We start from the raw sequence: 22,275 nt of genomic DNA on the forward strand, positions 1-22,275 counted from the left end.
CAGTAATGCTGGGCAGAACCTCAGCTCACATACACTTTAATTTTACAAAGTAAATCAAATGAAGTGAATGAGCTATGAAGTTGGACCGCTAAGGACTTCAGTAGTTTACATAGTCAAGACATGATAAAGTGAATGCCTTTGTTACAGTATAAAGTGCATACCATAATCTTCACCAATCTGCCTTACATGAGACCAACTCTATTGTGGCATTTGTCTATGTGGTATTACCTTACTTTCTGATTATTTTTGATATTGAATAAATGCAGATTTATCTATGCTGAGAAGTACCCTTAACTGAAACTGTGAAGGATTGTTTTTGGTTATTACTTTTGTTTGCATTGTTCAACATATATATTCTGGGAAAAAGCATTTATTAATGAATGAGTTGTTTGTTCTTGGGTATAAAGGGTAAATTGCCTCTGTGAACTTCAAGTCATTGTAGCTCAGAGTTCGGCATGTGGATCATAAAGAGTTTGTAAAAAGTATCTCTGCTCTGCATCACAGCCATCTGGCTTTTGCTACTATTTTCCAAGGTGGAAAAATGAGTGGTATTCAAGTTGATCTGTTTCTGCTCTGATTCACACAAGTGTCGGAGGGAGCGCAAAGAAGGATGCAGCGTTTAATCTGACTGCAATAATCTAAAGAAGAATATGAAAAAACATCTTAGATTCTGCCTTCAGGTCATTGTATGGCTTTCATTGGAGCAAGGGCTGAAAGGTAAGTGAAAACTGAACATGTACTGACAGGAAAGTGACTTTAGGTTATATAAGATTAAGCATGCAGAAATCAATATGCATTTCATAGCATTACAAGGTGTCAATGCACAGATAGCTTTCCTGCATCTCCATTGTGTTACAGTTAAACTGCAGTATTTTCTACGTTAGATGTGGCTGCAGGCAGAAGTCCAACACCTCCAAAAACCGGCTCATCTGTCTTTGATGCAAACCTGATGTTTGAGGTACGTTTTTCATTTTAGAGTTGTGTTCATGCATTTAAATCACATACCGGGCCATATTTAACTTGCAGAGAATACTATGCATTTAGATTTTTCTATCCTGTGTGCAGTTTTTGCTGGGTGGGGTGGAGATCGACCATGACAACATTGTTCTGCTGGACAAGGAGATGGCATCCATGAGGACGGGGCGGGCTTTCCTGTCTCAGATCAATGACAACATTCCCAGAAGTCCGAGCTCCATGGAGCAGATGGTGACAGCTCATAAGAGTCAGAATCGGCCGCTGACTCCAGATCAGTTTGACGGTCTTGCCCTGAGCATGGTGTACTCTGCCCAACAAGCCTGGCATCAGGATGGAGAAGAGCATCAGAAGGCCTGGAGTGAAGTGCTCCTCCAGCTGGCAAATGTTACGGTCCATGAACTACGTGGAAGTTATCTTTTCAGTTATGCATGATACAAAAACTGCCTATCTGTATAAGATAAAGGTGTCAGCAATACATCTCTTGCCCTACATCTTCCTTTAATGTGTATTCAAAGATTTGTAAATAAAAACCTCAATCATGTATAATGTTGTCATTTTTATTGAAGTATAAAAAAACGTTACACTATAAAAGAACATGTTTGCATTTGAACCTGAATTTGAGACATAAAGAACACTGAAATACAAAGGAATGTATAGACATGGACAGTTCTACTATTGCATGAATAACATAACATGTTTCAAGATAAAAGCTCTTGCCTCTTGTTTTCCAAAAGGAAAATGGAAAATTGAAGGAAAATAGAAAATGGAAATAAATATAGTTTCCCTTTTAAATGTAATCAAAGTGTACAGTGTTGGTCAATTACAGTCCAATAGGTTGAAGGCATTCTTAGTTTAATCTCAGAAGACACATATGGTGCTCGGAGGTCCACCAATAGGCTGTGGCCCAATGGTTGAGAAAGGCTTCAGTCGATGGATCAGATCTACACTATTGTATAGTTTATTTCTTCCTCATCTCTGCTAGCTTTTCTTTAATACTCTTAGTCTTAGTCTTGGTCTTGGTTTCCGTTTCTTCCAGAGAAGCCAGTTTCTTCTTGAGCTTTGCATCCAGAGCCGGTCCTCTCCTCTCCCTGCTGGGGCGCTGCCGATTTCTCCGCTGGCTTCCTGAACTTTCCGCTGAGGCAGAAGTTTCCTCCTGCGCTGTGGACTCATCGCTCATCAACAACCTGTTTCTATTCCAGACCAGCACCGACACACCTGCAGTGAACATTAAGTATCTTTAGTGACACACATGATCAGACATTAAATCACTTCAATGGATAACTCACCCATTCCAGATCCAATCACATCACCCATTGGACTGAATTTATTTACCTGTAAATAAATAATTATTGGTGTTAAAAGACCACAGCTTTCTTGTCTCCATTTCCCCCCGCCCAGTGTTTTTAAAGTCATACTCACAGATTTGATCCCTGAGACGGCGGGATCTTGCAGCTGACACACGAGCTCTGCTGTGTTGGAGTCAAAGATGTCGATGGTCCTCTGGTCTCCGGGGCAAACCCGGTCGTCGGGGTAACGGCCCGCCATGATGAGGTCATAGACAGGGTGCCATGTGGCCTTGAGAGAAATAATAGATTAGAATAGATAGTAACGCCAGGTTGCAGAGCTTGAGTAGATCCACGAGAGCAGCTACACTGTACCTATGTCTAGATTGTGAAATATTATGTTTTTAATTTGTGCTTTATCGTAGCTGCTGTACCTGTTTACATTCTTTTTACCTCACTGTAATCTCTTAACGAATAAAAGCCTGATACAAGCATAATAAAAGCCCTTTTAAGGACAGTGTTGCACTATAGCATTTGATATAAAACAATATAGGACACTTTCATTGGATAACTGTTTTCAGTTTGTGTATGTATACTGTATCGGTCCATATCAGATAAGCCATTAATAAATACATAACAGTATTGTATCATCATAAACTTTATCCTACCACACTGAGAAAGTTCTTTCTTGAATAAACCTCCCATGGGTCTCCTTATGTACTACCTTTGCCTTTATTTTCTACAAATGTTTTGATGTCCGTGTTTGTTTGTTTATATGCGCTGATCCTTTGTGCAACCAAACTAGGATAACTAGTGGTTGTCTCAGGATAAGTTAGCAAAGGAAACATATACACATCTAGAGAAAAATCAAACCTTGATGGGCGTGAGATGCTGAAACTGTCTGTGTGGATGTTGGATGATATGTTGAGGCTTCGACCAATCAGGAGAGGAGTAGATCCGGATCTGGTCGTACTGATCTGTGGTGAGCAACTTGGAGCAGTCCAGAGGGTTGAAATAGGCTGTAAAAACAGATTTACAAAATAACAAAGATTTTCTTTACAACTGCTCAAATCATGGATGTAAAATCTTTAAGGTATTGTCTACATTTTCATCAGATAAATTAAGAAATCTGAACTAAATGTCCAAAGACAAAACAACTTGCATCTATCACCAACAGTGACTCTTGCATCTACTACTTCACAACTACATGTATTATTTTAATTAATAATAAAACGTGGATGTTATGGTATGATGATGGTAGTAGAGTTTTCTGAGTGAGGGTTTCACCTGAGTTGACAGCTTTATCATGCGGCATCTCGTGGAGGAAGCTCTTCTTGTCTTTGATGTTCCTCAGGTCCCAAAGTTTCACCGTGTGGTCGACTGATGCGGTCGCCAACAACCAATCACAGCGGGAGTTGAACTCTGCATGGGTAACTTTGGCTTTGTGCAACTTCTCACTGAAAATCTGCAACATCAAAATAGAACAAAAGGCATTCAAAAATAAAATCTGAATTCATCCCAAAAACGTTTTGGAACTGTTAGTTGGGAGAAATACTGATTCTCTTTAGTGGCCAGAAATCAACTCATGTCTTTTGTCGCCTCATTTAAAAGGGGACCTATCATGCAAAATGCACTTTGTGATGTCTTTTATACATAAATATGTGTCCCCGGTGCGTCGGGGAACTCACGCAGTGTCAGAAAATAAAACCCTCTGTCTTTTCCTCCGTACCCAAATCTTTTAAAAACGGGTGTACAACGAGCGGATACAGATTTCCATCCGAACTGACGTGTCCATCCGTGGTGACGTCGACGGACCTACAGAGCGTTGCTATCAGAAACAATGCCTGACATGTTTTGGACGTAATCTCGTCTTTGTTTACATTAGCAAGCCTCGCTAACACTCAGAGCTAACCTGTACTGTGTTTAAAAAGCAGGAAATAAAAAAAGAACTCACCTTGTGATGAACCTGCAAGAGAAAAAGCATTTGAGCTCCTACTATTTCAGAAATAATCCTTGACGTGGTTTAAACAGGATGGCGTTTTATCACAACCGAATTTAACTTTATCTCCAGTAGAATTCTGATCAGGCATTAGCTCCGCCTCCTCTTCTTTCTTTTTTTTCAAGCTAAGGACCCAAGATCCGCGTTTCTCTAACAGGGCTGCAAAAGAGGGGTTTTTAGCAGTATGACGGATGGCTACAATGGGTGATCTGTTTGGTATTTTGAAAAAAAAACTTCACAGACATGTTTTGTAGAGGTATGGCCCTACAATATATTTTTCAAATATAGCATGATAGGTCCACTTTAAATAAAGTAGAAGGACTTAAGTTTAACTTTCGGGGAATGGAGACATACCTTTTGGCCGTCCAAACCCAGGAGTACGAGCTGTCCCACATTGTCCCCTGTCACAAGCATCTGTCGACTTACAGACACATCCACGCAGCAGTACCAGTGACTGTAAGAAACAAAACAAAGTGAGTTTTATTTTTATTCAACAGAATGAGAGTCAATTCAATATTTGAAAGTTTACTTATCATTGCTATAAAGTGAAAACTATTTCTTTACTAGCTGATTTTATGTGCTCACATTAAACTAAAGGTTGCCTCTATATAGTATACCAACCAAAGATATATGTTGATTTGTCTAAGAAATGCAGCGTTAGAAATCTTAAAACAAGGCTTTTTTTATTTAATGAAAAACTGAAAAGTTGGGGATACATTGTAGAGCTTTATACTTCAGCATAGCAACATAACAATGAGAAGATCACATGATCCCTCTTGATCTTTCTGAGCATCAGTCTTCTTCTCAGTTTCCTCACCAAACATTGTGGCGATCGTGGCCACAGTCTTGAGTTCGGGACAGAACGGTGGGTGGGCGGCCCTCAAAGCTCAGCATGTTTAGTGTGCCCTCACCAGAAGCCACAATAACTTTGGAGGGGTCTGAAGGGCAAAATTTCATCCCTCCAATAAAGTCTCCTGCTCCGTTCTGTGCACAGAAACAGAAACGCAGGACAGTTATCAGTAAAACTCTTATAATTACTCAAATTATTTTCAAATTAGGGAGTTTTCCTGCTTTTTATCCATTTATCTAATAATAAACCGAAGGTCTTTGGTTTATGGATTGACAAAACAAGACATTTAAAACATTATTTTGGACTTTGAAAAACGTTGGATGGATGCTTTATTGACCAAAGAAAAGTTGTCAGATTTATAGATACTGAAAATAATGGTTAGTTGCAGTTGTAGTGATGTACACCACACAAATGTTTAGCAATAAACCAAGAGAGCCTGATAAGAAGACTGATGCTCAGGCCTGCAATCTACTTTTTGGATTGGACAACTCTTACTTTCGTATGTCTGTGCTGGCAAACACTGATAGAATCGTCCCATTCAAATCTCGAAGAGCTGTCCTACCCCGCATAGACGAGGTGAACAGCTGACTGGGATTTAACCGGTTAAACCTCATGTCAGTAACTGAGTCTCCAATCCCCATCTAAGCAAAGAACCAATAAAAGTGTGTCTTCATGTTAATCTAATTTGCACAGTTTGTAAATTAATAATCGCTTCAAAATGTAATTGTGGAATAAGTTGCTGCATATTTCAAAAGCAGAAAAAGAAGAAACAAAGGAATATGGAGCATGAAGACACTCACCCCTTGGAGAAAGGTTTTCTTCCCAGGCGCCTCAAAGTCCCACAGATATATGTCTCCACCTTTGGAGCCCACAGCCAGAGTGGTGAGGTGAGTGGGATGCCACTCCAGACAGGTGATCCTGCGGTCGAAGGGGCTGGTGGACCCGTGGAACTGATATGAAGACAGCGAGCGGACAAAAGGTTCCTGAAGACACTGCAACAAACAACAACGTTTAATGATCAACTGTTCCTGCGAGCTAATCTGCCCATAGATATATGTCTACATGGCAGAAATGATGCATACATACCAAGCACTATACACATAATGATAATGCATGTTGAGAACGTTTACTACAGTGACATCCACCCAAGATAAACTTTGTGCATTACATGAATGCACATCATGCAAACAATATCTTGATCTTTTTTATATTGTAAATCCTGCACACGATACCTCTTTTTTAATCAGCATAGCTCTCCACTTTGAACATAGTATTTTCATATTTTACTGTACTCAGTTTCCCACATAATTATTTTTTACAATTTGTTTTATTTTTTATAATGGTAATATTTGTTAATTATATTTTTTGCTACGTATTCTTCTTTCTGTATGCACCACACTTATACCAAAGCAAATTCCTGGTATGTGTAAACCTACTTGACAATAAAACCGACTCTGATACAGTTATGGCATTACGTTGCTAGGTTATTTTTCTCAATCTGCACAGCCTTAGAAGTCTCACCTGTTTCATCTGTGAGTGAAGACTTTGTCCCAGAGTGCTCTTGTAAAGGTAGTGCAGGATGCTCCCATACCCTGCTCTCTTCTGGACTCCTGTAGACTTGAGAGGAGGCACTGCAAAAAACAACTATATTTCATGACAGGAACATGATTGTATGTGCAACATACTGAGTCTGCACCATTAGGGTTGCACACCTTGTTTGGATGTTTCTCCAACTTTTCTTTCTCGTAGTTTTTTGGAGAGAGCTGGACCAGAGTTCTCCCCGGCTCTTTTCTTCACTCTTCCCTTTGATTCAGATTCATCTGCTGACTTCGCCTGTCTTGTTTTCATGTTTCCCTCCTAAAGAAAACACGCCTGTTCAATACGACACAACAGAGAGGAACTGACCCGACATTTACTCATCTAGTTGCCACAATAAAGACTTAGACAGACTGCTTACCTGTGAGATTCACTGTTTAATGTTGCAGTGCAGGAACTCCAGTGTTTGCATAATATCGCAGCATGTCACACGTGAACTTTAATGGCTGCCCCTCTGTTTTGTAACTGTGTGTGTGTTACAGCTGGTGGACGCTAGGGGTCGTTGTTTTTAACCAGCAACACCTATTGGACGCCATGTTTGGTGTTCAAGTAGGACTACAAAACCTACAAAAGATCAGCTTTCAGATTCTGTGCACAGTCTCTTTCAGAAGAGGAGTGCTTTCATGACAAAAATATTATTATTTTGGTCAGAGTGAAACATATAATTAATTACTTTATGTATAGTACGGTAAATTAGGCTACATAATTAAAATGGAGTGTAAAAAAAGCGTTATACTTTATTCTGTGTTCTACTCAGGTAGGCCTACTACTACTACTACTATACAAAATAATATATATATATATATATATATATATATATATTTATTATAATATATATATAAAAAAACAACCAACCAGCCGCAAACTATATAAAAAAAGTATATTTATTTATTCTTTAGTTGCAATATTGCCTAAATCTTAAGGCCTCTACAATATTCTATAAAATTAATGAATTGTTTTATAATAAAAACAATAATAATGATAATACATGTAAAACAAATTATGTATTATTTATTACTTTCATAATTTTAAACAAAAAAGAATAAATACTTTCATTGTATATTTCTGGTTAAACATATACCTTTTTTTTAGATGTACACTTTTTCTGCACTGTTTATTTTTTGAAAATACTTATATTGATGATGACATATTCATTTTGAACCTTCTGATAATATGGAAAGTTCTATGCAAAAGGACTGAAAAGAAACCCCAGATACAACAACTCCAAATAGAAAGCAAAGCAGACACTATATTGACCCATTACATGGGCTGCAGAATATGAAAATATAATATCAATCTGTAAAGGATATTTTTGTTAATAATTTCTTATGATTATAGTTTCAATCTGTCTTCTTTTTGTCGAATAACATACCTATGTGTTGTTGATTGTATGGCTTAAACATGATGCAATACAGCCAAAATAAAAAATGGTCAGAGTTCCAATTCTCCTTGTTGCTGTTTATTTTTAGTTTGCGTGGTTTCTAGCCTTTCGGTGTATGCGGTTGTGTGCTAGTATCATAGACTGTATATATAAAGGCTAGTATCGGTTTATGAGATGACTGCTGCATATTTCACATTTCTGTAATTCCCTAAAAGGCTCGGAGCGGAAGGCGGAAACACGTGTCCGCTTGTTGTGAGATCTGATTGGCTGCAGCCGGCTCGTTTTGAAAAAGTCATCTGATTTGAGGCGGAGGGAAAGTTCAAAAAGTGTAGCGACGGCAACGGTAAAAACATCACGGAGAAGCGAGCAACAATGATCCGACAAGCGTAAGTTTACTTTAGTATTTTACACGTTTATGTTTTAAATAATTGCGAACGGAGCACATTACGTATACGTTTTATGCTCATGTTAAATGTGTTGCAGTTTACGGGCTTGTCAACGGATTATAATCAATGAGTGATTTAGCAAGCTAGCTTAGCCGTAACGTTAGCTGGAGGCTAATAAGCCGTCTAGCCAGAGCTTTAGCTCTCACACCATCGCCTACTCAAATGGAAAGCTAATGCTAACAATACACTCTGCTAATGAAATGTGATTCTTTTTTCAGGAAGTGTAAAACGCCCCGCAAGCCTCCTCCGAAAAAGCCTTCCAGCAACCAGAAAGACCCGGTTGGGGTGAGTGTTTGTTCAAGAACTAGCAAATAACACACATTGTTGCATTCTTTACTTCTGGGATGCCATGGGACATCTGAATGTTGGGCATTTATAAGCGCCTAATGTTGCATGATTTAATTACCTTATACTTGATGTTTTTTTACAAAAGGTGGGACACAACTTTGAGACTGTTTATTTGAAGTTTAAATAATTAGGGGATAATTGTTTTGATAGTATTTCTATTATTAATCCTTCATAACATCTACAATTGAACACAAATAATAAAATGACCTTCAAACAACCAGACCTACTTTGTCCAATGTCTCAAGAATGACTTACTAGGTAATTGTTTTGTCAAAAGACACAATGAACTAAGAGTAGTGAAGCAAGGCACATTAATTTAAATTATATTTCAGTAAAAAGGCCATTCATAGGTATTTACATGAAACATCAAAAGCATCAACACATCAGCCAGTTGGAAAGACCCAGTATGTTTTTTAAGGTTTGGTATTTTCTTGTTTGTCTTCCGTTTTTTCCTTTTTAATCTCATTATTACTTGATGCTTTGTTGCACTCATGCCGATAAAGCACATTGAATTAAATCAGTGCAACTGAACATGTCCTGTGCTTTTGCTCAGGTGTACTGTCGTGTACGGCCCCTGGGTTTGGAGGATGAGGAGTGCTGCATCGAGGTTATAAGCAGCTCCACCATCCAGCTGCACGCCCCTGAAGGCTTCAAAACAAACCGCAATGGAGAATACAAAGAGGTAACGGACATTTTGAACCCGGAGTAGTTGTGCTTTCTCACCCATTGTTTTCATAATTAGGGGTTTTCCTGCTATTAAGCAAAGGAATGTCTTGTCCTTTACACAACGTGTAAATTAAAACCTGTCTAATTTTGGTTTTAAAGCATTCAGCCTGTCATAGTCTGCTTTTTTTATTGTAAAAGAAACTCATAAAAAGCCAAAAACAAACAATACATTGTATTATAAGTATGGTCTATGTTGCCATAGTTTTAGCCATTGTTTGTCAAGATTGATTAAAAAACACATAAATGGCACATGTGAAATGTTTCGGAAGTTTTGAGAAACGAGTGTTCTAATGCAATTTGTTAAAAACCAATATGATGAAGTCAGCCATATTCTTTACTGTAATACAGTTCCCCTCAAATGTTCCATTCTCTTTTGCTTCCCAGACTCAGTATTCCTTCAAAAAAGTATTTGGATTGTCAATAACTCAGATAGAGCTGTTTGAGCATGTGGCCAAACCTCTTGTTGATGACCTCATCCATGGAAAAAATGGTAAGAGAACTGGCCAGCTTCAGAAGAAAACACATTTTTACTAAATAATAACAGTTTAACTATTGCCAGCTGCCTCATTTGAATACAAAATAAGTGCAATTTTGCCTTGTTGTTGCAGGTCTGCTCTTCACGTACGGGGTCACAGGAAGTGGGAAGACATTCACTATGACTGGCTCTCCGGGCCAGGGTGGTCTTCTCCCTCGCTCACTTGACATGATCTTCAACAGTATAGGACCCTACCAGGCCAAAAGATATGTAAGTAAACATTCAAGAACAGTGTTGATCATCTGTTGTACGAACACTAATAAAGTAAATACAATTGCTTTAACTAATAGTAGGCTGCCTAAACAATTGAAAATCAGTAAATCATTTCTAATTTCAGCTTATTTACCCAATTGAATTACTCCTGGGTTTTGTTTTTTTAGGTTTTCAAGACTGATGAAAAAAATGGCTTGGAGGTCCAGAATGAAGTCGATGCTTTGTTGGAGCGCCAGAGGCGGGAAAACAACATGCCTGTTCCTAAATCTTCATCTTCCTCCTCCAGGTAAGTCAAAGTCCTGTTAGACACCAGCGTCCTGCTACAGTGTAACTGATGTATAACATGTGAGTCACTGCTCTGATTTCAGACAAAAAGATCCTGAAATTGCTGACATGATCAAGTCAGAGGAGGCTTATAAAACCGACGCTGTGGATGAGGACAGCAGCTACACCGTGTTCGTCTCCTACATAGAAATCTACAACAACTACATCTATGACCTTCTGGAGGAAAATCAGGAGGATGCAATCAAACCAAAGTGAGTACAGGACATTTGAAGTAAAAGCAACATCATTCAGATATATAAACATGCATTTAAAGCCAGAACAGTTTAAACTTGATGCTAATGCACTATTCATCAGAGTCCGAAACATTCAAATGTTATATTTACAGGTTAGCGCTTTCTTCGAAGTAGCTGGAAGGCAATTCTTGTATTTTTCTTTTTACTAGGTGGCATGGTGGAGGCACACCTGTGCGCCAGAACACTGAGTTCATGTATGTGACCAGTGAATACTCGCACACCACCAGATAGTAGCCTGATCTCCCTGTCACACACAAATCTGTCTAGTTTAGTTTATCAATAGAACCTCGTCAACACCGGAGACATTTTTGACCATGTCATGGAAACGTCTTATACTTAATATATTTAAATGGGTTATTTAGTGAACCAGGACCAAGGCCGGATTTGAGACAAAAAAACAAATACTGTATAATTTGTTTATTAAATGATTCACAACATTTACTAATCAAATGTTAATGGCAAGTTCAAGTAATAATCATATGTTGCAATCCTAAAGACAAAGTTCTGAAATGATTAGAAACAGCCGAACAAAGTACTTTGCTATGATTCAATACTTTCAACTTTAATTCAAATAAAATGGTCTGATTTGAAGAACAAGTTAAAAGCTCAAAAGTGTTCATATGAGAATTGGCAAATTCTGCCACAGACACTTTTGGTCAATGATGATGAAATGAAGGTTTGTTACTCAGCCCTACCCAGGAAGTGTATTGACGGAGCGGCTGCACCAGCGAATGTCTCCAGTGTGGATGAGTGTTATTTAGTCCTATGAACCATTAGATCACCCCCGCTGCTGCTTGTAGTCTCTGTTATGGCAACACTCCTGAATGTCCCTAAACCTGCTGTCTGCTGCTTTGTATGTCGCGTGATTGTCACTGATTGTTTCCTCATGGCTGAAATCAAGCAACATTTATCCCCCCCCTCCCCTTCATGTTTGATGATCTGTTGCATGAAACTGAAATTGCATATTGTCAGTAAGTAACACTTTTATGCTCTCAATGTAGACCACCTCAGTCTAAAATCCTCCGAGAGGATCAGAATCACAACATGTACGTGGCTGGTTGCATGGAGGTGGAAGTGAAGTCTGCTGAGGAGGCGTTTCAAGTATTCTGGAGAGGTAAGTCGTCAGAAATTATAGTCACAGTTATGGGAATAAAGAAAAGAAAAATGTAGGAACAAATTGCACTGATGATTTTGGATTTTACTGACCTGGCATTGCTGGCCTCCGGGTCGGCTCTGGCCAGGAAGTGATCATATTTAATCTTCTCTCTGAGCAGCTCATTTAAGAATTTTGTGCTTAAAAAGCGTTCACAGTACCTGAAACTGGTTGAAAAGTTGTCTATACTCTGTTGTTCCAGGTCAGAAGAAGAGGAAGGTGGCGAACACTTGTCTGAACAGAGAGTCCAGCCGCTCCCACAGCGTGCTCATTGTTAAACTGGCTCAGGCTCCTCTCGATGCAGACGGCGACAACATTCTCCAGGTCAGCTGAATCTGAAAACTAATGTTTATTACTTAATCAAAGCAATGTAACCTTATACTCTATAACAAATGTTTTACACTGGACAAGAACGCTGAAACGTCCTTTTAAAAAAAAAAAAAAAAAAAGAAAAACGTACTTAAAGTGGACCTATCATGCTATATTTGAATAATATAGTGTAGGGCCATACCTATATAAGGCATATTTATACTTTTTTTCAAAATACCAAACAGATCATGCATTTTAGCCATTCCTCATTTTGCTCAATTTGCACTTTTGTAGCTCTGTTTTTGCAAGGGCTGATTCTGTGAGAACAGCACCACCTACAGGCCTGGCATATGTACTACAGCGTCTCCAGCGCTTTCGAACGGCAATGGCCATGGCTGTCTCCTCCTGATTGGTGGAGTTGGCCTAATAGCCGTAGCGCCACTATCCTGATGTCAGGACAGTGTTCAAATCTGGATCAGTTTTTATCAGATCCGTTGCAGCCCCTTTTTTAGAGATTTGGGTATGGAGGAAAATAGAGAGGGTTGTGTTTTCTGACACTTGGTGAGTTCCCTGGAACACCGGGGACACATATTCATGTATAAAAGACGTACAAAAGTGCATTTAGCATGATGGGTCCCCTTTAAACGAGAACGTTTAACAGTTCTCAACCTATTGCTGTCAAAACTTGTAGAAAAAGTGCTTGCATATTATTAAATCAAGATTGGTAGAGGGCAAAACAGTGAATGTTATGTTCTACATATAAGGTTTTTACAAAAATACTATATTTGTATGTAACTCTTTTTGTATTTACTTGCATTTTGATTACTTCCTTTACTCAGTAACTGAATTCAATTTTTAAATGCATTTTGTGATTTCTTTGTTACATACAATTCACTCCTGACGCTGATTATAAACAATTTTGATACTGAAGTGCTTTTTTGATTGCGTTTCTTCAGGATAAAAACCAGGTGACTGTGAGCCAGCTGTGCCTGGTGGACCTGGCAGGAAGTGAGCGCACCGGCAGGACGGGGGCAGAAGGCACTCGTGTACGGGAAGCAGGTTTGTTAACGCAGAGAGAAACCATAACTATTGCTGGTGGCTGGATTACCTGAGATCTAACAACATTATCACCTCGCAGGTAACATCAATCAGTCCCTGCTGAATCTGCGGACCTGCATGGAGGTTCTTCGAGAGAACCAGCTGTTCGGCACAAACAGGGTATGAACCAGCAGATTAAAGCTGAATGCTGTCATCCTTTTTACTGATGAATCATAGAGGTATGTTTTCTCTACAGATGGTCCCCTACAGAGACTCTAAAGTGACCCATCTGTTCAAGAACTACTTTGACGGAGAGGGCAAAGTCAGAATGGTTGTCCATGTCAACCCCAAAGCTGACGACTACGAGGAAACATTGGTAAGTTCCTCCTGCAGCCTCACTGTGTCCTGTACGTTATTCTAATGAACGCTGACACTCAGGAGACGCGCTCTTTTCGTCCAGCTGGTGATGCGCTTTGCAGAGATGACCCAGGAGGTGGAGGTGGCTCGGCCAGTGGACCGACCCATCTGTGGCTTCACCCCGGGGCGTCGCCATAGAAACCAGGCCTTCAAGGAGGAACTGTCTCGCAAGCTGGACGAGCGTGGTGGTCCGCTAGGGGGAGGTGGGTTATGCACCGTTTATGGTGAATCTGACATTGACACTCTGCTAGGGAATAATGTTGACATCATTTAAGACGAGCCACATTATAAGAGAAATCAATATATATTTGTTCTCAAATAATTTTCAATTAGGAAATACTTTGTTTTAATGAACGGGAATCTAAACAGAATGGAGTATATACAGTACATTGAGTTATTTAAATGAATCATGTCAAACTTTATCACACTATCTCATTGTTACACCTTAAAGAGAAACCCTATTATTTGTAAATTATGAACAAAGAAAACAGCAGTTGTGTAAATTATTTTTGTTTCCCTTAGACTTGACCTCTGTTATAAACCACCTGGCGCACAGCCTCCCCCCCCTCCCCTCCTGTGAGCTGACCGACCCCCACGATGACATCACGCTGCCCCGGCTGATGGAAGCCCTGCAGAACAGACACAGGGTCAGGCAGATGATGATTGACAATTACAACGAAGCAGGTGCCCGCTGACAAACTAGCTCAACCCTCATCTAATGTCTTTCTCTGTTTTTAAAATTGTGATTTCTTGTCTTGCCTCTCATGTTGTCTCCTTTTGTTTTGTTTTGTTTTAGCCAACAGGATGAAGTCAATGCTTCAGGATCTGGACAACAGCCAAATATCCAAAGACAATTTCATTCATGAACAAAATGGCAAACTGGTGGAGTTGGACAGAATCCTCCAGAACAGCAGGGCAGAGATCGAGCGCTTGGAGAAGAAAAACAAGATGCAAGAACACAAGGTGACAGAACACACTGAAACCTCACTGAAATATCTGATTTGTTTTGTCGATATTTGCTCAGTGTTTTAAACATCCAATATGGCTTCTTTCCAGATTGACATCCTGCAGAAAACCACTAAAATCTATGAGGGTGACAAGCGTTCTCTGCAGACTGAGCTGGAAACCAGAGAGCAGCGGCTGCAGAGGGAGCAGTCAGAGAAGAGACGTATGGAGCAGCGTCTCAACGGCGTTGTGACGGATACCCAGTACAAGTGGGAGAAAGAATGTGTGAGTTACTCCTCTTATCGGTTTCCTTACTCAGTCATATGAGGGCTAACCGGGTCAATGATGCAATGAAATGTAGAGGACAAGAGAAGGGGTCAGCTTAGCATTTCAAAATGCACTTGTCACAGTAACGGTACGTCCACACGGCTCCGTCGCGTGCTTCACCGGAGACTCTTCCCATTCACTTTGAATGAGGTGACGTCGAGCTTTGCCGAACTGCATTGTGGTTCCGTCGCTTTGCCTCCGTTGCTCGCTTCGTAAGTTGAGAAAAGTTCAACTTTTCAAGCGTCGACGGAAGCGCTAGCCAATCAAATCATATGCCAGTACAAGCGCTAGCCAATCAAACCGCGTGCTTGTGTGTCCGGGGCGGGAGATTAATGTGATTGGTTGTTGGTCGCGCACCAGACACGCCTACCGGCAAGCTTCAACGCGACGGAGCAGTGTGGACGTTACGTGAGGGCACATCATTAAATATGCATCATAAAGATCAAAGGAGATACAATAACATGTACGATTAGACTGTTTGGTCTTAAAAAAGAATATACAGTTTTGTTTGTCCTGTCTCAACTTTTCCATTGTTCATTTATACAATGAGTGTTTAACTTTCACTTTATCCCTCGTGCTGCGCAGGACCGACGCGTCAACGCGATGCAGCTGGAGATGCAGAACAAGCTCTGGGTGAAAGACGAGAAGCTGAAGCAGCTCAAAGCCATCGTGACTGACAGCAAGACTTCAGGTCGTCCTGATCCTCCTCCGCGCCAGACGCAGCCTCAGAGACCCTCCAGAGAGGAACTTCCTCAGAGACCCTCCAGAGAAGACCGCCTTCAGATTCCCTCCAGAGAGGAACGTTTCCAGAGACCCTCCAGAGAGGAGCGCCTCCCCGCCAAGAGATCCGCCTCGCCCTCACCTGTCCCTGTATGTTGTGATAGCGATGCACATCTAGAGCGTCTGCATAGCTGTTGATTTATTTATGTTGACTTAATATTGTTAGTTAGGGTTGACGGTTTAACAAAATGATGTTCCTTCAGCTTTTCCCTGAAACTAATACCTTTCTTACCAGATTAACATGACTAACTAATCCCAATGTAAGTGCAGTACAGTCATGTTGAGTTGCATTGGAGAAGGGGTAAAACTAAGAATTATTTTCAGTGTTTATCAACCGATGATGTATACCAGATCTTAATCTCAGAAAATTCAATTTACAGCAAAAAAAATGTACAGCTAAAAAAGAATAGAAAATGTAAAATAATAAAATAAAATTTTGTTTTAAGGCAAAAACTCTATATATAAAAATAAGTATGCAGATTTTAGCATTTTTGCGCATACAATAATCACATCGCTAAAAGGATTATCCCAACTAAACTGCTGGTGTAAATGTAATTGGGTGATCAGCTTGTCGCGGTTTAAAAATAGATGACCCTATCTCGCAGTCTCAACCAAATCCAGATCAATTCTACTACAAAGGTAGAGAGTGTTCTTATGCTGCGTTCACACCGGATGCGATGCGATGTTTGGGGGCGGCGCGATTACATGTAAAGTCAATGCAGAGATGCGGACAGACGCGAATTCGCTCGGACGGCGAGCATTACGCGATTGGAGGGGCCGCTCGAGTTCAATTTTTTTTCAACTCGAGCGTCAAATTCCCGTGACGCGATCTCGCGGTAGCCAATCAGCGGTGAGGATCTCAGCCTGCCGTCACTGACTTAGCACCACAAAACATCAGCCGTTAGCTGTTAGCACTCAGAGCTCACAGCTCCTCATATCTGTTCAGAAACTAGACAAACGTTAAACAAGTACAAACCACAGACTGTCATGGCGAATACAGTCGCTGGTTTATTTCTGTAGGCCGTTGTTATGAGTGGACGTATTACAATTTAATCACGGTAAAATATGTTCATTTTGTTGTAGTTGTAGCCCCCGAGCCAGCGCGTCTTGTTTGAATGATGCGAGTAAACACAGCTGGCAGCCGCGGTGAAACTCGAGCATTTAGAGCGATGCGATAGGAGCGATTAGAGCGAAGCGAATATTCGCATCGCATCGGTGTGAACGCAGCATTAGGCTGTTGTACTTTGTTACTTTATCTGTGCATGTTTCTGTTGCTGCTCCATACTTCCAGCTACTGTAACATTTCTATCTCCTGTGATTTCTTTGTACTAACTGTATGCATGTATGTCATTGTGCAGTCTTCCCATGTTGCCACCCAGAGGCCTGTAGAGTCTCCCTATGTCAGGACAGATCCAGAGCCAGTCGGTGCCACTAGAGTTGAGGAAGTAGAGATGAACCCCCGGCCCTCCTGCCCCGTCCCCAGCAGCAGCGCCTCTGTGGCTAACGGCGTCTCTACATGGGAGCAGCGGGCGGCCCAGGACAGCAGGCAGGGTTATCATTCTCCCAGCAGAGCCCCGTCCCCCGCCGGCCCCCCAGCCAGCAGAGCCCCGTCCCCCGCCGGCCCCCCAGCCAGCAGAGCCCCGTCCCCCGCCTGCCCCCCATCCAGCCGGGCCCGGAGAAGAGCTCTGTTCCTGCCTAGAGAAGAGGCCGAGGCCCACTCCCCTAAAGATGATTTAGACTATATTGAGAGAAGCTACAGGGTCAGTGAGTCAGCTACAGGAAGCAGCTTGAGGTGTTACAGTTACGGTCTGAAATCAGGCTATATATCTATGCATAGATTCAGCAATCCCTCTAAAGGTAGCTCTTATGAACCACTAGAAGTGTGTTGTAGGGTCTGTATCTGCAGAAGCAATTTCCCTTTCTTCGGGAACCTATTCAAAGTTAACGCTATCGGGTGCCAGATTGAAAGCATGCACCCAAGAGGAACGTATTAAAATAGGGGACACGGGGCAAAAAGAAGTCACCAATAAAGTGAGGTGACGCACTAAGCAGGCAAAGCTGGTTTAAAAATCGCAGTGCAAAACCTACTCTTATTCCCTGAATGTAGATTCTTACAACATCTCAAACAATTATCCCAAGTCACGATGGATCATTTGCTGTTATTTGTATGTTCTTACTCTTCTTTCTTTAATACGATATACTTTATTGTCCCCGTAAGGACATTTGTTCTGGACTCCGTCCTGCAGTTCCGCATTAAAATACATACACACATCATCACTCATACACCGGTTGAACAAACACAATACACAGACGCACATACTGACAATGGCGACCTATTGCACAACCCTCATGGCCAACATTTAAAAGTATATTACATTACATGTGACAGTAGTAGCTGGAATTCTGGGTGGGATCAGACAAATGTTTGTGCCTGTCTAATAATGGACTGCTCATATGTTTTGGAGAGATGGATGTTTTTTGACCCCCATCATTTTCATAGCAGTCTGTACCAGGCGAGCGATCTGTGACTGACTGCACAGTCAAGTTACCATACCAGGCTTTCTAACACTGCATGATAAAACACTAACATGAACTTCGGCTCGACTCTGTAAGCCCGGAGTCTACACAAAAAATACAATCGCTGTTGAAGTCTAGAGCACAGATCTTGAAAATGCATCCTCCAGCTGAGTGTATTATCTAAGATGGACACCAAGGTACTTAATGTTTTTCTACTCTGTAGACGACCACCCCGGTGCGGGCGCTGCACCGCCGCTCCCGCTCAGCCGGCGGAGAGAAGTGGGTGGACCATAAGCCCTCCTCCAGCGTCGACCTGGGGACAGTTCTGCAGCCCGTCATCCCCAACGCCATCCAGGTGTCCACCCCCAGTGAGAAGGCCCTGTCCAAGTGTGACCGATACGTGTTGACGCACCAAGAGGTCGCTTCTGACGGAGAGATACAGACCCAACTTATTAAGGTCAGTACACTGCAATTTAAAAAAAGATAGAAATCAAAGGTTGGCACCGAATGGCAAATTGAAACGAATGGCAGTGATTGTGATGACTTCTAGAATATTACCACAGGTTGTTTTGGTTTAACTTATCAAAAGTGAGTGTTTTCCATCATCTTAGTCACAGTGGGAGCTGCTTAAGCTGTTTGCATATTTATTTTTTTTTATTTAAAAGAAAAAAACAGGCAGGTAAAGAACCGGCATTGATGTAAGGCTTTGGGTTGCTACAGTGATGTGGTGGGCATTATTACAATGCAACAATTAAATTCAGATTTGTTTAATATCCAGATCTTTATCCACTAGATCTGTCTAATTGTTCTGTAACCTTATTTCTCGAAAAGGAAAGGTTTCTGATCTGTAATACCCAAAGAAGCCAGCCTGTGGCACGTGAAAACTCAAGAGTTGTTTGCATGAAGCAAAGCAGTGGTCAATTTAACAGATTTTAGACATACTACCTGCACTTGTTAAGTCACCGCTCTTGTGTATTTACGAATCATTATGGGCCATTACCTCGTACTTTCCTCTCAGGGGGAGGTTATTAAGACCCGAGGAGGAGGACAGTCTGTCCAGTTCACGGACATCGAGACGCTGAGACAGGAGCTCACCACCGTCCCCAGGTATCAGCCGACAGCCAGTTATCAGCTGCAGATTAGCCAGGTGTTATAAATGATGTTTCATTAATGTCACTTTACATTTGTGTCTGAAGGCTCAAAAGAAAGTCTTCAGAGGGAGCACCTGCCAGAGGAGAGCAAACGGATGGATCGTGGACTGATGTGGAGACGAGGGTAGGATGATTATATTTATTAATTTTTATAATTAATCAAATAAACCTCCATTGCATGTGTGTCTTGGTTTAGGAACCAGATGGATGATGGGATTGATTTAAGCTTGCATAGAGGCAGATGTTCTCCTGTTATATTAGAAAATGTTATGATAATTGTATCATAATTAACCCACTTAGGCGCTACAAATTATCATTAGGGTTTATGCATGATTCTTTTCTCCATTATTCACTTTAAACTTCAATAAAATTGTTTTTTAAATATTGTAGCAGCTCAACAACAATCCAATACTAATAAATCATACATGATAAGCAGGGTTCGTATGATTATTAAAAACCTGGAAAAGTCATGGAAATTCAAAATGTAAATTCCAGGCCCTGGAAAACAATATTTTTTCCTAAGTTTTGGAAAATTCATGGAAATATAACTAAAGTTGCATCAAATATAATTTATATTTTATCCAATCGCCAAAATAGTAATACTATAATGATAATAAATACTGTATAGTAATGAAACGTAAAATGGCAACTGTCGCAGTATTTAGCTGGTGAGAGATGTTTACAATCACGCCCTCTAGTCTACAGTGGCTTTAGCCTGTAGGAGCTACTATTTTATATAAGGCTGCCAAGATGCCAGGGAAGTGCAGTTTCAACAATGTATGGCTTCTAAAGGATAAGTAGCAATTGTGGTTATCAAAATACATTGACCCAAGACGTGCTAAATGCAAACTGTGTTGTAAAATATTCAATATTTCGAATATGGGCGAGGCTGCGCTTGCTAGCCACATGAAAGAAAGAGTCATTTTCTTTTGGTCATGGAAAATGAGGTAAAGGTCATTGAAAATCATTGATGAAAAAGTGTATGAACCCTAGATAAGGAAGTCTTACAAAAAATGATCACAAGAAGTTGCTGATTAACCTTTACCGATTTATTTCAGGGCTTGTTTATTCATTAAAAAGTGAGTCAAACTCAATTTGCATGCATCTTAGCTTTAGTCATGGTTTTGAATTTACTCTGACAGTCCACCCTAGGTGACTTCATTTAGCAATCTCAACATTACAAAACCATTGCAGGCGTTTAACCGAGAAACAATGTAATTATACGTGTGTTGTTGCTAATGCATCCTTTAGACCAGCGGTTTTCAAAGTGTGAGGCGATGGGCGCTGTAAGTGATGAAAGTGGGGGATGTTGGCTTATCAGGCGCCCGCAGCTCACAGCCAAAGTGGGAGTGCGCGTGTGAGTGAGCGAGAGAGAGAGAGAGAGAGAGAGAGGGCGCACCGGTACCGGCGCTGTTGTTATTAGCATCTGGTGCTAGCTGCGCTAACGGATATAAGAAGAAGATGTTTCTACAACAAGGGTGGAGGAGAGCTCTCTCCTGTCAGACAGAGGCTCAGTGAGGTAAAGGACTCTCTTAGTGTTCAGATAGTTAACTTTAGTCTAAGTTATCTCAGTGGGTCCCACACTTTGAAAACCCCTGCTTTAGATTAATGAGAAAAACTCCAGAGGAGATCTGGGTCCTAATCTTTGTTTTGTTCGCAGTGTTCTGTGGCTTTGGAGATGAGGGCTGGATCCAACATGGGACCTGGCTACACACATCAGGGGATCACCAAGTAAGCTGTCATCTAAATCACTTTAAGACATACAATTACATATTCAGCACAGTATTTGATTTAACTTTCTTCTTCAACAGGCGCAGAAAACCCTAAAGCAGCTTCCTCCTGAGACCACTCCCCTCACCTGGCTGTTGTGCAATAGTCTGAACTTTTTATATTTAGCTCTAGTGATGATATTTAAACATTTTCCATGCTTTATCTATATATATGGGTCACCAAAGTTGTTTTGTATAAATAATTGTATGCTGTGTTTTCACCCATAGAAAAAAAAAATGTTGTGATTCAGTCGAGGTCGTGGCAGATATTAGTAACAGCTGCTGAAAAGAGTCTGTGTGCACATTTGTGTGTCACGTGGTGTTACTCTGCACATGAGGAGTCGTTGTGAATCTGCCACTATGATGATTCACTACCCTAAAGCAGCACTTTAGGGTAGTGAATCCACTACCCTGTGGGGAATTATATAGAGCTTAAAGTAGAGTTTGATTTATCCAATTATTTTTCAATGTCTTTCTTTATCAAATCTGCTTCTGAAACTGATCTCTTCTGCTTTCACTGTAAACTCAGGAATAAAACTCCTTTGAAGCCCCAGTTGGTTGTGTACACTAAATTGAGTATATCGCAGATGTGACTACAGTGTGATGCTCCATGCAAGTGGAGCTATGATATATGTGAACACTAGATGGCAGCACAGGTCAGCGGTACATCACACTGGAGGAAAAGTCAAGGCACATGAGGTCTGATGAGACAGCCTTTATACAACACTATCCTGTATTCACATTATGACAAGACATGCAAACATAGCACATTTGTATTTTCTAAGGGGAGATGCTGTGCTGCTTTATCACAACACATTAGCAGAACTTAATAAAGAGCGACTGCCCGTTTATTCTAAAATGATGCTTGAAAGAGATTTAACATCCTGTTAGAGCTCTGGGCAAAGAGAAGCAATATTCTGTCAGATAAACAAAGTCTGC

At 40.8% G+C, this 22,275-nt stretch overlaps 3 protein-coding genes and 1 non-coding gene across 8 annotated transcripts; 3 read left to right on the top strand and 1 right to left on the bottom strand.

Annotated features, from left to right (window-relative positions):
• The first annotated feature begins 650 nt into the window (after nt 1–650).
• LOC117491300 lies at nt 651–1,412 on the top strand. Its single transcript, XM_034141205.1, has 3 exons — nt 651–717; nt 885–958; nt 1,066–1,412. Exons 1-3 carry the CDS (start codon nt 651–653, stop codon nt 1,405–1,407), a joined length of 483 nt encoding a protein of 160 aa, XP_033997096.1. The 3' UTR covers nt 1,408–1,412.
• A 104-nt stretch (nt 1,413–1,516) lies between these two features.
• ddb2 (damage-specific DNA binding protein 2) lies at nt 1,517–7,180 on the bottom strand. Of its 4 annotated transcripts, none has more exons than XM_034141131.1 (12): nt 7,065–7,180; nt 6,820–6,964; nt 6,629–6,738; nt 5,908–6,099; nt 5,075–5,241; nt 4,612–4,711; nt 4,213–4,224; nt 3,546–3,723; nt 3,132–3,277; nt 2,395–2,550; nt 2,262–2,307; nt 1,517–2,190 (listed from the first exon to the last, which is right to left on the bottom strand). In XM_034141131.1, the coding sequence occupies exons 2-12, from the start codon at nt 6,953–6,955 to the stop codon at nt 1,934–1,936; spliced, it is 1,500 nt and encodes a 499-aa protein (XP_033997022.1). In that variant the 5' UTR covers nt 6,956–6,964; nt 7,065–7,180; the 3' UTR covers nt 1,517–1,933. The 4 variants fall into 4 exon arrangements, with proteins under 4 accessions (XP_033997022.1, XP_033997024.1, XP_033997025.1 ...); XM_034141133.1 differs by lacking the exon at nt 5,075–5,241 and adding an exon at nt 5,603–5,748; XM_034141134.1 differs by lacking the exons at nt 4,213–4,224; nt 5,075–5,241 and adding an exon at nt 5,603–5,748 and having other exon boundaries at nt 7,065–7,179.
• A 1,156-nt stretch (nt 7,181–8,336) lies between these two features.
• kif23 (kinesin family member 23) lies at nt 8,337–21,892 on the top strand. 2 transcript variants are annotated; one of them, XM_034141885.1, is made up of 25 exons: nt 8,337–8,470; nt 8,749–8,815; nt 9,432–9,560; nt 9,989–10,094; nt 10,213–10,349; nt 10,520–10,638; nt 10,721–10,888; nt 11,080–11,124; nt 11,932–12,044; nt 12,286–12,407; nt 13,349–13,451; nt 13,531–13,610; nt 13,687–13,806; nt 13,891–14,050; nt 14,370–14,531; nt 14,644–14,810; nt 14,904–15,077; nt 15,705–15,989; nt 17,258–17,475; nt 17,533–17,659; nt 18,640–18,873; nt 19,435–19,523; nt 19,613–19,691; nt 21,228–21,298; nt 21,379–21,892. In XM_034141885.1, the coding sequence occupies exons 1-25, from the start codon at nt 8,457–8,459 to the stop codon at nt 21,392–21,394; spliced, it is 3,105 nt and encodes a 1,034-aa protein (XP_033997776.1). In that variant the 5' UTR covers nt 8,337–8,456; the 3' UTR covers nt 21,395–21,892. The 2 variants fall into 2 exon arrangements, with proteins under 2 accessions (XP_033997776.1, XP_033997774.1); XM_034141883.1 differs by lacking the exons at nt 17,258–17,475; nt 17,533–17,659.
• LOC117492004 lies at nt 12,108–12,204 on the top strand. Its single transcript, XR_004556817.1, has one exon. It is a non-coding gene; the product is annotated as a Z30 small nucleolar RNA (small nucleolar RNA).
• Nucleotides 21,893–22,275: the final 383 nt, after the last annotated feature.

The sequence above is a fragment of the Trematomus bernacchii genome, unplaced genomic scaffold (genome assembly GCF_902827165.1).
Source record: "Trematomus bernacchii unplaced genomic scaffold, fTreBer1.1, whole genome shotgun sequence".
Lineage (NCBI taxonomy): Eukaryota > Metazoa > Chordata > Actinopteri > Perciformes > Nototheniidae > Trematomus > Trematomus bernacchii.